This window comes from Nerophis ophidion, linkage group LG23, assembly GCF_033978795.1.
Source record: "Nerophis ophidion isolate RoL-2023_Sa linkage group LG23, RoL_Noph_v1.0, whole genome shotgun sequence".
Lineage (NCBI taxonomy): Eukaryota > Metazoa > Chordata > Actinopteri > Syngnathiformes > Syngnathidae > Nerophis > Nerophis ophidion.
In genome coordinates this window covers 12394816-12408909 of record NC_084633.1, presented here as the reverse complement: position 1 = coordinate 12408909, position 14094 = coordinate 12394816, and the positions used below count along the sequence as shown (strand labels likewise).

Sequence of the window (14094 nt, the reverse complement as noted above, 5' to 3'; positions counted from 1 at the left end):
AACAAAGAAACACCGGCTGTGTCTCGGTTGCTAAAGGCAGCTGCAGTCCACCGCTTTCCACCAACAGCATTCTTCTTTGACGTCTCCATTATTAATTGAACAAATTGCAAATGATTCAGCAACACAGATGTCCAAAATACTGTGTATTTATGCGATGATAGGAGACGAATTTAAGCCGGGTGTGGTGCTGGGCTGAAATGTTCGCTCCAACCAATAACGTCACAAGCACGCGTCATCATTCCGCGACGTTTTCAACAGGATACCTCGCGGGAAATTTAAAATTGTAATTTAATAAATTAAAAAGGCTGTATTGGCATGTGTTGCAATGTTAATATTTCATCATTAATATATAAACTATCAGACTGTGTGGTCGGTAGTAGTGGGTTTCAGTAGGCCTTTAAGGTTATCCATCCATACAATTTCTGCTGCTTGTCCCTTTCGATGTCGCGGGGGGTGCTGGAGCCTATCTCAGTTCCATTCGGGCAGAAGGCGGGGTACGCCCTGGACAAGTTGCCACCTCATCGCAGGGCCAACACAGATAGACAACATTCACACACTAGGGCCAATTTAGTGTTGCCAATCAACCTATCCCCAGGTGCATGTCTTTGGAAGTGGGAGGAAGCCGGAGTACCCGGAGGGAACCCACGTAGTCACGGGGAGAACATGCAAACTCCACACAGAAAGATCCCGAGCCTAGGATCGAACTCAGGACCTTCGTAATGTGAGGCACATGCACTAACCCCTGTCCCACCGTGCTGCCAACTTAAGGTTATGTTGTCAATAATTTAACATGACACCTTGCATAATAATTTTGGTTGCACTGTCTTTCCTTACTTGTTAACTCAGTCCAAAGTGTGGTTTTGAGGCCATTTGGGACCTGCAGCCCGAGTTTCATTGGCCTGCATAAAATACTATCCAGCAAAAATGTGAAAATGGGGAGGATTATTATTATTAATAATGCTATTATTAATAATAAATGACAATATATTTTGGGCCTGATCTAGTAAAGGTTGGCGTGTAACGAAACACGTGCACACTTGTGGCGCACGAAAATCTCATCTACTCAGCTGGAGCGTGGAGGATTACATCTTATGGTCTCAAAAAAAAATAAGAATCCAAACGCGGATCAGTAAAAAAAAACTCTATTTAACGACCAAAAATCACTGGAGAAAAAAACTCAGTAGTAACAAAAAAATCAGCTCCGGGTAAACCGGGTCAAAAGTCTGTAATCCATCCACCCATCCATTTTCTACCGCTTATTCCCTCGTGGGGTCGCGGGAGGCGCTGGCGCCTATCTCAGCTACAATCGGGCGGAAGGCGGGGTACACCCTGGACAAGTCGCCACCTCATCGCAAGTTTGTAATCCACGTGAGGAAATACAAAAATCGGGAATGACAAAGGGTTCAGGGCAAAGTTCAGAGTAAGTGAGCTCAGGCTGGATTGTACCGCAAGCAACGGACGAAACTGGCACTGGCTGGGTGGAGATCCAGGGTTTGAGTCAGGTGGTTGATTAGAAGCAGGTGGTAGCACATCTGCAACTGATGACCCGGTAGGGAACTTACAGACACAAGAGAGAAAAAAAGGCAGGAGAACTGCTCTCATGACATTACGTGTCTTAAATGGGCAAAATAAGGAGTGCAATCCATTCAACGTGTTGTACCTTCATCATAAATAAAAAATATCGGACATAAAGGACAAAAGGACAAAAGTTTGGACACACCTTCATAGTCTTTTTTTATTTTCATGACTATTTACATTGTAGATTGTCACTGAAGGCATCAAAACTATGAATGAACACACGTGGAGTTATGTACTTAACAAAAAAAAGTGAAATAACTAAAAACATGTTTTATATTCTAGTTTCTTCTTTGCTCTGATTACTGCTTTGCACACTCTTGGCATTCTCTCCATGAGCTTCAAAAGGTCAATCAATCAATCAATGTTTATTTATCCATCCATCCATCCATCATCTTCCGCTTATCCCAGGTCGGGTCGCGGGGGCAACAGCCTAAGCAGGGAAGCCCGAGACTTCCCTCTCCCCAGCCACTTCGTCTAGCTCTTCCCGGGGGATCCCGAGGCGTTCCCAGGCCAGCCGGGAGACATAGTCTTCCCAACTTGTCCTGGGTCTTCCTCCTACCGGTTGGACGTGCCCTAAACACCTCCCTAGGGAGGCGTTCGGGTGGCATCCTGACCAGATGCCCGCACCAACTCATCTGGCTCCTCTCAATGTGAAGGAGCAGCGGCTTTACTTTGAGTTCCTCCCGGATGGCAGAGCTTCTCACCCTATCTTTAAGGGAGATAGGGTGAGGAAACTCATTTCGGCCGCTTGTACCCGTGATTTTATCCTTTTAGTCATGACCCAAAGCTCATGACCATAGGTGAGGATGGGAACGTAGATCGACCGGTAAATTGAGAGCTTTGCCTTCCGGCTCAGCTCCTTCTTCACCACAACGGATCGATACAACGTCCGCATTACTGAAGACGCCGCACCGATCCGCTCTTCCCCCACTTGTGAACAAGACTCCTGGGTACTTCAACTCCCCCACTTGGGGCCGGGGTCTCCTCCCCAACCCGAAGATGGCACTCCACCATTTTACGGGCGAGAACCATGGACCCGGACTTGGAGGTGCTGATTCTCATTCCGGTCGCTTCACACTCGGCTGCGAACCGATCCAGTGAGAGCTGAAGATCCCGGTCAGATGAAGCCATCAGGACCACATCATCTGCAAAAAGCAGAGACCTAATCCCGCGGCCACCAAACCGGAACCCCTCAACGCCTTGACTGCGCCTAGAAATTCTGTTTATTTATATACAGCCCTAAATCACAAGTGTCTCAAAGGGCTGCACAAGCCACAACGACATCCCCGGTTCAGAGCCCACATAAGGTAGTCACCTGAAATGGTTCTCACTTCACCGGTGTGCTTGATTGAAGTTCATCAAGAGAATGCCAAGAGTGTGCAAAGCAGTAATCAGAGCAAAGAAGAAACTAGAATATAAAACATGTTTTTAGTTATTTCACCTTTTTTTTTGTTAAGTACATAACTCCACATGTGTTCATTCATAGTTTTGATGCCTTCAATGTAAATAGTCATGAAAATAAAGAAACCACATTAAATGAGAAGGTGTGTCCAAACTTTGGCCTGTACTCTATAAAGATACAGCAATCATATTTTATAACTTTATAGCTGCTGGATGACTTGAGGAGCAAATTTAATTAGTGTTTTTTTGTGTCTGGCGGCATTTTTTTCAATGGTGTTCCATTTTTTCATACATATATATATATATATATATATATATATATATATATATATAATACATTTCAATAAAAACAGCAACCATTGTAACAAAGAGGAGACTGTATTTGCTTCACAAATTAAAAGAACAGAACATTTCAAAGTGCATCGATGGGAGAATTTTTTTTTATATATTTCAGAATCAAACAATAAATGAACTAAACTTTACTTATACTGTAGCCCTCAATCACAAGTGTCTCAAAGGGCTGCACAAGCTACAACGACATCCTCGGCTCCGATCCCACATCAGGGCACCATCTCGTTCACGAGTGAGGGAAGAGTGGATCGTGAGATCGACCGGCGGATCGGTGCGGCATCTTCAGTAATGCGGACGCTGTATCGATCCGTTGTGGTGAAGAAGGAGCTGAGCCGGAAGGCAAAGTTCTCAATCTACCGGTCAATCTACGTTCCCATCCTCACCTAGAGCCAGGTGAGGTGGTTCGGGCATCTGGTCATGATGCCACCCAAACTCCTCCCTAGGGAGGTGTTTAGGGCACGTCTAACTTGTAGGAGGCCACGGGGAAGACCCAGGACAAGTTGGGAAGACTATGTCTCCCGGTTGGTCTGGGAATGCCTCGGGATCCCCCGGGAAGAGCTGGGGTCCACGTTAATCAATTTGTGGTAATAACGATGAATGATTTTAAAAGATATCTCTTTTGACTTTGTTAGTAAACAACGGATCAATGTACCCGGACTATGGAGTTAAAAAAAGTTACGTACCTTGAGTTATTCCCTTCATCCATGGCTCCAACATGTTTCCTTTTCGGGTGCTCCCGAAGAAATGTAGTACTTCCGTGCTTAAACTGTTGAACAATTTGCTCAGGCATTTGTGACCCTCACCCCATCCTTGCTTGTGAAAGACTGAGCATTTCATGAAAGCTGCTTTTGTACCCAATCATGGCACCCACCTGTTCCCAATTAGCCTGTTCACCTGTGAGATGTTCCAAATAAGTGTTTGATGTGCATTCCTCAACTTTCTCACTCTTTTTGCCACTTGTGCCAGCTTTTTTTTTAAACATCGGAGACAATCAGTGAACCAAAAGTTGCTTTATTACAAGCAAGCTGATGATTTCAGGTTGTCCTGAAGAATTTGAAGGTAATCCACAGAACTTTGCTCCAGAAGGTCTTATCTTTGTCCATGTGATGTGCGATGAAACAAAAATTGAGCTGTTGGGCCAAAATACCCGGTAATATGTTTGGAGGAGAAAAGGTGAGGCCTTTAATCCCAGGAACACCACACATACTGTCAAGCATGGTGGTGGTAGTATTATGCTCTGGGTCTCTTTTGCTGCCATTGGAACTGGTGCTTTTACAGAGAGTAAATGGGACAATGAAAAAGGAGGAGTTCCTCCAAATTCTTCAGGACAAACTATAATCATCAGCCCAGATGTTGGGTCTTGAGCGTAGTTGGGTGTTCCAACAGGACCCCAAAGGAATGGCTATATCAGGCTAGAATTAAGGTTTTAGAATGGCCTTCCCAAAGTCCTGACTTAAACGTGTGGACAATGCTGAAGAAACAAGTCCATGTCAGAAAACCAACAAATTTAGCTGAACTGCACCAATTTTGTCAAGAGGAGTGGTCAAAAACTCAACCAGAAGCTTGTGGATGCTACCAAAAGCACCTTATTGCAGTGAAACTTGCCAAGAGACAAATATTAACATTGCTGTATGCAGAGGTGGGTAGTAACGCGCTACATTTACTCCGTTACATCTACTTGAGTAACTTTTGGGATAAATTGTACTTCTATGAGTAGTTTTTATGCAACATACTTTTACTTGTACTTGAGTACATTTATAGAGAAGAAACGCTACTTTTACTCCGCTCCATTTATCTGCAATCAGGTCGTTACTCGCTACTTTTTTTTTTAATCGATCTGTTAATGCACGTTTTGTTTGTTTTGTTTTTGTCAGACACGCACTCAAAGTAGGAACTACGCATGCCTGCGTTTCACCAATCACATGCAGTCACTGGTGACGTTGGACCAATCAAACAGAGCCAGGTGGTCACGTGACCGTCATACGTAGAACCCGACATGTTGAGGAACTTATTGGGGTGTTACCATTTAGTGGTAAATTGTGCAGAATATGTACTGTACTGTGCAATCTACTAATAAAAGTTCAAATCTATCAACCAATCAATCAAAAGTGTAAAGGAAAAAAGACACTTTTTATTTCAACCGTACTTCCCGTCAAAAGCCCAAAGACTGATCGCACAGTTCCTGTCTTCACAATAAAAGTGCCGCTCCATCGCGCCTGCGCCAACAAAATAAGAGTCTCTGAAAGCCAGCGCAATCAAGCTAGCAAACTACGGAGTTTGCCGCCAATGTATTTCTTGTAAAGTGTATAAAAACGAATATGGAAGCTGGACAAATAAGATGCCAAAAACCAACGACTTTCATGATGTATTAGACAGGAAGGAGCAACTTTTTTTCTCCTCCATTTGAAAACCGGGACGTTATCAGCACTACTGTCAGGTAATACACCAATTTATATTTTTGTCTTCATTAAAGATAGGAATCTATATGTTAAACATGCATGTATATTCATTAAAACACATTTAACATGTGAACAAAAACGGCAAAATAAATAAATATAAATTATATACTGTATATATAAAGGTATGTATGTATATGATATGTGTGTATGTATATATGAGGTAGATCACCTCGACTTGGTCATTTATTAAGTAATTGATAAACGTTGAAAAACTTATTGGGGTGTTACTATTTAGTGGTCAATTGTAGGGAATATGTACTGTACTGCAATCTACTAATACAAGTTTCAATCAATCAATGCCTACTGAGCCTATGGTGCTGTTAAGTTATTGTGGCTCAATTTGCCTTAATTTTTATTTTATTTTAATGTATTATTATTTAATATATAATATTGTTTTAGTTGCTTAAGAGATATTCCTGGCTGTGAATTTGCTCATTGCTATTTTTATGTTTTTGTGCATTATTTGTTGCCGTAATCATTAAACAAACAGGTTACTCATCAGTTACTCAGTACTTGAGTAGTTTTATCCCAACATACTTTTTACTTTTACTCAAGTAAATATTTGGGTGACTACTTCTTACTTTTACTTAAGTAATAAATCTCTAAAGTAACAGTACTCTTACTTGAGTACAATTTCTGGCTACTCTACCCACCTCTGGCTGTATGTATACTTTTGACAATCATTGGTACTTTAACTTTAACTTTGGTCACATTTTCAGTAGACTCATAATAAATTCATAAAAGAACCAAACTTCATGAATGTTTTTTGTGACCAACAAGTATGTGCTGCAATCACTATCACAAAAAAATAAGAGTCGTAAAAATTATTGGAAACTCAAGACAGCCATGACATTATGTTCTTTACGAGTGTATGTAAACTTTTGACTGTACACAGTATATGTATGTATAAATGTATGTACATATTATATATACATACATACATACATATACATATACATATACATATATAAACATATATATATATATACAGAGAGAGAGAGAGAGAGATGTATCTGTACTTATATATGTTTGTACATATTACAAAACCCAAAACCAGTGAAGTTGGCACATTGTGTAATTCTTAAATAAAAACAGAATACAATGATTTGCAAATCCTTTTCAACTTATATTCAATTGAATCGACTTTGAAGACAAGATATTTAATATTCAAACTGAGAAGCTGAATTTATTTTTGCAAATTATCATTAACTTAGAATTTAATGGCAGGCACACATTGCAAAAAAGTTGGCACAGCGGCATTTTTACCACTGTGTTACATGGCTTTTCCTTTTAACAACACTTAGTAAATGTCTGGGAACTGAGGAGACCAATTTTTGAAGCTTTTCAGGTGGAATTCTTTCCCATTCTTGCTTGATCTACAGCTTAAGTTGTTCAACAGTCCGGGGTCTCCGTTTTTGTATTTTAGGCTTCATAATGCACCACACATTTTCAACGGGAGACAGGTCTGGGCTACAGGCAGGCAAGTCTAGTACCCGCACTCTTTTACTGTAAAGCCACGCTGTTGTAACACGTGGTTTGGCATTGTCTCGCTGAAATAAGCAGGGGCGTCCATGATAACGTTACTTGGATGGCAACATATGTTGCTCCAAAACCTGTACGTACCTTTCAGCATTAATGGTACCTTCACAGATGTGTAAGTTACCCATGCCTTGAGCACTAATACACCCCCATACCATCACAGATGCTGGCTTTTGAACTAGGCGCCTATAACAATCCGGATGGTTCTTTTCCTCTTTGTTCCGGACGACACCACGTCCGCAGTTTCCAAAACCAATTTTAAATGTGGACTCGTCAGATGAAAGAACACTTTTCCACTTTGCATCAGTCAATCTTAGATGAGCTCGGGCCCAGCGAAGCCGGCGGCGTCTCTGGGTGTCGTTGATAAATGGCTTTGGCTTTGCATGGTAGAGTTACTGACAGTGTTTTTCTGAAGTGTTCCTGAGCCCACGTGGTGATATCCTTTACACACCGATGTGGCTTTTTGATGCAGTACCGCCTGGGTGATCGAAAGTCCGTAATATCATCGCTTACGTGCAGTGATTTCTCCAGATTCTCTGAACCTTTTGATGATATTACGGACCGTAGATGGGGAAATCCCTAAATTCCTTGCAATAGCTCGTTGAGAAATGTTGTTCTTAAACTGTCGGACAATTTGCTCACGCATTTGTTCACAAAGCGGTGACCCTCGCCCCGTCCTTGTTTGTGAATGACTGAGCATTTCACGGAAGCTGCTTTTATCCCCAATCATGGCACCCCCTGTTCACCTGTGGGATGTGCCAAATAAGTGTTTGATGAGCATTCCTCAACTTTCTCAGTCTTTTTTGCCACTTGTGCCAGCTTTTTTGAAACATGCTGCAAGGCATCACATTCCAAATGAGCTAATATTTGCAAAAAATAACAACTTTTCCCAGTTCGAACGTTAAATGTATTGTTTTTGCAGTCTAGTCAATTGGATATAGGATGAAAAGGATTTGCAAATCATTGTATTTTGCTTTTAATTACCATTTATACAACGTGCCAACTTCACTGGTTTTGGGTTTTGTATGTACATATATATGTATATACAGGCTATTCTGCATAACATAGAAGTCTGACACAAGGGTTTTATTGATGATTTGATCTATTTAAATTAGCATGACATGTACGTAGAAGACGAGTTGATGACATCATCTACAACGCTCGCACAAAGTATACTGCTTACATTCTCATCGTGAAATCATTCGGACGACAACAAAGTGTGTCTTTAGTAATCTAGCGTCAGAGTTTACGGACGGCGCACAGCTGGTGTGGAGACGGATTGAGTGTCAGACCCACCGTTGGAGTCAAATCCAGCTCGTCCTCCGTCACCCCGGGCGGAGGCGTGAAGCGAAAGTTCTGAAGGAGGGTGGTGAAAAAGAGGAAGAGCTCCATCCGAGCCAGACTCTCCCCGAGACAAACCCTGCGGCCTGCGGAAAGAATCAGTAGAGTTGTGTAAAACCTGCAAAGATGCCTTATTTAATGGCGGCCGTGTCTTTTCAACCAAACTTGCTTGAATGTTAGTGAGATGTGCATTGGGGGTCAGAATTTAGAGTTTAATGTGACAACACAGGCAAAACTAGAAAATAAGTGTAAAAGTCTGTACCTGCAGAGAAGGGCATGAATGCATCCTTTTTGGCGAATTTACCCTCCTTGTCCAGGAAGTGGGAAGGGTTGAAGATGTTGGGTGTCTCCCACTCAGTCTTATCGTAGAGGACGGATGTAAGTAGAGGGATGATAATGGTGCCCTGTGGAGGAGAGCGTCACTAAACATCCGAACCTTGTGGCGAGCAAGCGGGGAAGCAAACCTTTTTGATGAAGTATCCCCTGAAGGTTACGTCTCGGCTGGTTTGGTGCACGATGGCCATGGGGGCGATGTTGCCGAACCTCTGCGTCTCGTGAATGACGGCGTCGGTGTAAGGAAGGTTCTTGCGATCCTCCATTTGAATCTGACGGCTTCCGACCATTCGGCTCAGCTCTTCATGGACCCGTTCTGGACAGCGTTTTCATTTAGAAAATACAACTGATAAATAACACGGACAACACAAACATTTAGCAAATTTTCTCAAACAGGCGCCATGCCTCAATAATCACCACCCTTGGGGTTGGGCTCAAGACCCGAAAGTTTGTTTTAAAAAGCGATATCCGGTTTAACTACGTTTAAGGTTTCTCCTTAATGTACGGGCTTCTTATTATCCGCCAAAATAAAGTAAAATAGTGTATTGTAGCATCCAGAAGAAAACAAACAAAACTCAAACTCAAACAAAGTCTGACACTCTTTTTATCTTTTATGGCCAATTTTATGCTAACAACCGGCCTGACGTCACATGGACAAAGATAAATGGTAACTGTAAATGGGCTTTTCTACCTTCAAGGTACTGAAAGCGCTTTGACACTATTTCCACATTCACCCATTCACACACACATTCATACACTGATGGAGGGAGCTGCCATGCGAGGCCCTAACCACGACCCATCAGGAGCAAGGGTGAAGCGTCTTGCTGAGGGACACAACAGACGTGACAAAGTTGGCAGAAGGTGGGGATTGAACCAGGAACCATCAGGTTGCTGGCACGGCCACTCTCCCAACCGCGCCACGCCGTCCCCGATAAGACCTTCTGGAGGAAAGTTCTGTGGTCAGATGAAACAAAAATTGAGCTGCTTGGCCACAATACTCAGCATTATATATATATCTATATATATATATATATATATATATATATATATATATATATATATATATATATATATATATACACGTGTGTGTGTATATATATATATACACACATGTATATATATATATATATGTATATATATATACACACACACGTGTGTATATATATATATATATATATATATATATATATATATATATATATATATATATATATATATATATATATATACATACATATATATACATACATATATATACATATACATACATACATATACATACATATATATACATACATACATATACATATACATACATATACATATATATATATATAATATATATATATATATTATATATATATATATATATATATATATATATATATTATATATATATATATATATATATATATATATATATATATATATACACACATATATATACACACACATACAGTGGGGCAAAAAAGTATTTAGTCAGCCACCGATTGTCATCATTTTAAGTGGGAGAACTTGCACAGAGTTCTGTAATTTTCATCATAGGTACACTTCAACTGTGAGAGACAGAATGTGAAAAAAAAATCCAGGAATTCCCAGTGTAAGAATTTTGAAGAATTTATTTGTAAATTATAGTGGAAAATAAGTATTTGGTCAACCATTCAAAGCTCTCACTGATGGAAGGAGGTTTTGGCTCAAAATCTCACGATACATGGCCCCATTCATTCTTTCCTTAACACGGATCAATCGTCCTGTCCCCTTAGCAGAAAAACAGCCCCAAAGCATGATGTTTCCACCCCCATGCTTCCCAGTAGGTTTGGTGTTCTTGGGACACAACTCAGTATTCTTCCTTCAAACACTGTACATGTATACAAATATACATACATATATACAAACACATATACATTTACATATATACACACACACATATACATATACATATAAATATATATATATATACATACATAGTGTACATATATACATATATATGTATACATACTTACTGTACATAGTGTACATATATACATATATATGTATACGTACATATATACATACATATATATTTATACATACATACATGCATACATACATATATGCAAAAATACACATATTCACAAACATACATGTATACAAATATACATATATACACACACACACACACATATATGTATGTATACGTGTATATATATAAATATATATACGTACATACATACATACTGTACATATATACACATATACATATATATACACACACACACATACATGTATACAAATATACACAAACATATATACATATGCATATGCACGAACATACATACACATGCGCGCGCGCACACACACACGCTCAGTGTTACTTTACATGCAATCAGCTTTCTGCCCCCAGCCCAATATCAAATTTTTTATTTTCCTGAGGGAACTCTCCTGAAGGAATCAATAAAGTACTATTCATCTATCTATCTATCCATCTATCTATCTATCTGTCAAAAAGTTTGGATCGTAGGGTCAAAGTAAAAAAATGCCACATGTATTCCAAAGTGGAGAACCAGCGCTGTCTGGTGGAAACAATACCTTGTATTTGGGGATATTTGGCCATCAATAGCATGCCCCATCTCAGTGTGGTGGCGGTGGTGTCGGTGCCTGCAGCAAACAGGTTGGCCATAACGTACGTCATGTTGTCATCGTTGAAGTGGCTCTTTGCATTCGATGCCTCCTGGGAAAATGACAATGACCAAACTTTAAACATATTGGCTTGTACCTAAAATCTCCGATACAAGCAGTCATGTAGCGTGTTTACTTGTGCAAAAATGGACAGCCAGTTAACATCTAAATGTCCTCCAATAAGCACAGAACGTTGGTCATTTCTTGTATTTTAGTGAAGTAATTAACAAAAGGTAAACATGGTAGGCTATGAGCTACTAGGAGCTAGCAGCTACAAAACAGCTATGCACACGACAGCACTCTAAACATAGCGTAATAACTGTCCTAAATTGAGAAATATTGCAGTCTAAAACACAACTGTGGGGGGAGGTGCTTGCAGGAAGAAAAGTCACCGCCGCTGTCCATGGCACTGAGGACGAGCACCATCGGGCAGGGGCGGAGCACGTGCTGACGGCGAGACACAGCTGGCAGGTGATTAGATTTCACAGGCAGTACGTGTTAATCTAATCATCTGTTGTCTTCAACAGTAAGCGGCCGGGAGCAGAGAAGGAGGAGGATTATTGGTGAGACTGAAAAGTCTGGAGAAAACTTTGTTGAAAAACATATGAGCATTAAAACTTTGATCCTGGGAAGTGTCTGTCAGTGGGACCGCTAGGAAGTGCCCTCCTAAACAACATTTGTCAATTATAGTTGCATAATATTTACAGATAGTCTCCAAGGTAGACACGTGTTAGAAAGTAATCAGTAAAAACTGTGTCCGCATCATTTAATTTACTGTGTCACGAGCTTGACTTAATTATTTTGACCACAAGATGTCGCCAAAAGCTAATCAACTCAAAATTGTGCCGTCAAAAAATGGTTTTGAAATAATCACACTTTTGAATATGGAAGAATCGTGAATAGTCAGTAAATGATTTGCTTACAAAATACCCTCAAATCTTGACACAAATGCAATTTTATTGTCGGAATGTCATACAAAAAACATTTTTATAAAAGGTTTTACATCAATGCACTTCATTTATTTGCTCTAAATGACCTGATCACTGAGCGTATAGCAAACCACCACCACTTACCTTTCAGGTAACTAAGGTAAAAGAGCAAGTGTGCTCCGAACAAATTGTGGAATAAATCTGAATTTAAATCCGATCCATGCAATAGTTTTTGGTGATTAGTACATTCATATTGATAGTTCTTTTTTCGACATACGTAATATTACACTCCGCCAAATAATACAACTACACTATATTGTCAAAAGTATTTGGCCACCTGCCTTGACTCACATATGAACTAAAAGTGCCATCCCATTCCTAATTCAAAGGGTTCAATATGATGTGGGTCCACCTTTTGCAGCAATTACACCTTCAACTCTTTTGGGAAGGAGTGTGTTTATAGGAATTTTTCGACCATTCTTCCAAAAGTGCATTGGTGAGGTCACACACTGATGTTGGTGGAGAAGGCCTGGTTCTCAGTCTCCGTTCTAATTCATCCCAAAGGTGTTCTATCAGGTTCAGGTCAGGACTCTGTGCAGGCCAGTCAAGTTCATCCACACCAGACTCTGTTACCCATGTCTTTATGGACCTTGCTTTGTACACTGGTGCACAGTCATGTTGGAAGAGGAAGGGGGCCGCTCAAACTGTTCCCACAAGGTTGGGAGCATGGAATTGTCCAGAATATTTTGGTATCCTGGAGCAATGAAAGTTCCTTCTACTGGAAGTAAGGGGCAAAGCCCAACTCCTGAAAACAACCCTACAGCATAATTACTCCTCCACCAAATTTCACGCTCGACACAATGCAGTCCGAAAATTACCGTTCTCCTCGCAACCTTCGAACCCAGACTTCTCAATCAGATTGCCAGATGGAAAAGCGTGATTCTTCACTCCAGAGAACACGTCTCCACTGCTCTAGAGTCCAGTGGCGAGGTGCTTTACACCACTGCATCCGACGCCATGCATTGGACTTAGTGATGTATGGCTTAGATGCAGCTGCTCGGCCATGGAAACCCATTTCTTGAAGCTCTCTGCATGCTGTACGTGGGCTAATTGGAAAGTTACATGAACTTTGGAGCTCTGTAGCAACTGACTGTGTAGAAAGTCGGCACCTCTTTGCACTACGCTCCAGCATCCGCTAACCCCTCTTTGTCAGTTTACGTGGCCTACCACTTGGTGGCTGAGTTGCTGTTGTTCCCGAAACTCTTCCATGTTCTTATAATCAAGCCGACAGTTGACTTTGGAATGTTTAGGAGCGAGGAAATTTCACAACGGGATTTGTTGCACGGGTGGCATCCTATGACAGTTCCACGCTGGAAATCACTGAAAGTGGCCCATTCTTTTATAAATGTTTGTAGAAACAGTCTCCATGCCTAAGTGCTTGATTTTACACACCTGTGGCCGGGCCAAGTGATTAGCACACCTGATTCTGATCATTTCAATATATG

General features: G+C 40.7%; 1 protein-coding gene across 1 annotated transcript in view; it reads right to left on the bottom strand.

Moving 5' to 3' along the window:
• Nucleotides 1-8401: 8401 nt before the first annotated feature.
• The window catches only part of LOC133541439 (cytochrome P450 2K1-like), a 29611-nt gene continuing 23918 nt past the window's right edge, over nt 8402-14094 (bottom strand). The window contains exons 6-9 of the mRNA XM_061884867.1: nt 11571-11712; nt 9134-9318; nt 8932-9073; nt 8402-8755 (exon numbers count right to left, since the gene is read on the bottom strand). Of these exons, the coding sequence (XP_061740851.1) occupies nt 8568-8755; nt 8932-9073; nt 9134-9318; nt 11571-11712 (657 nt within the window). The 3' untranslated portion in view covers nt 8402-8567. The remainder of the gene's footprint in view (nt 8756-8931; nt 9074-9133; nt 9319-11570; nt 11713-14094) is intronic.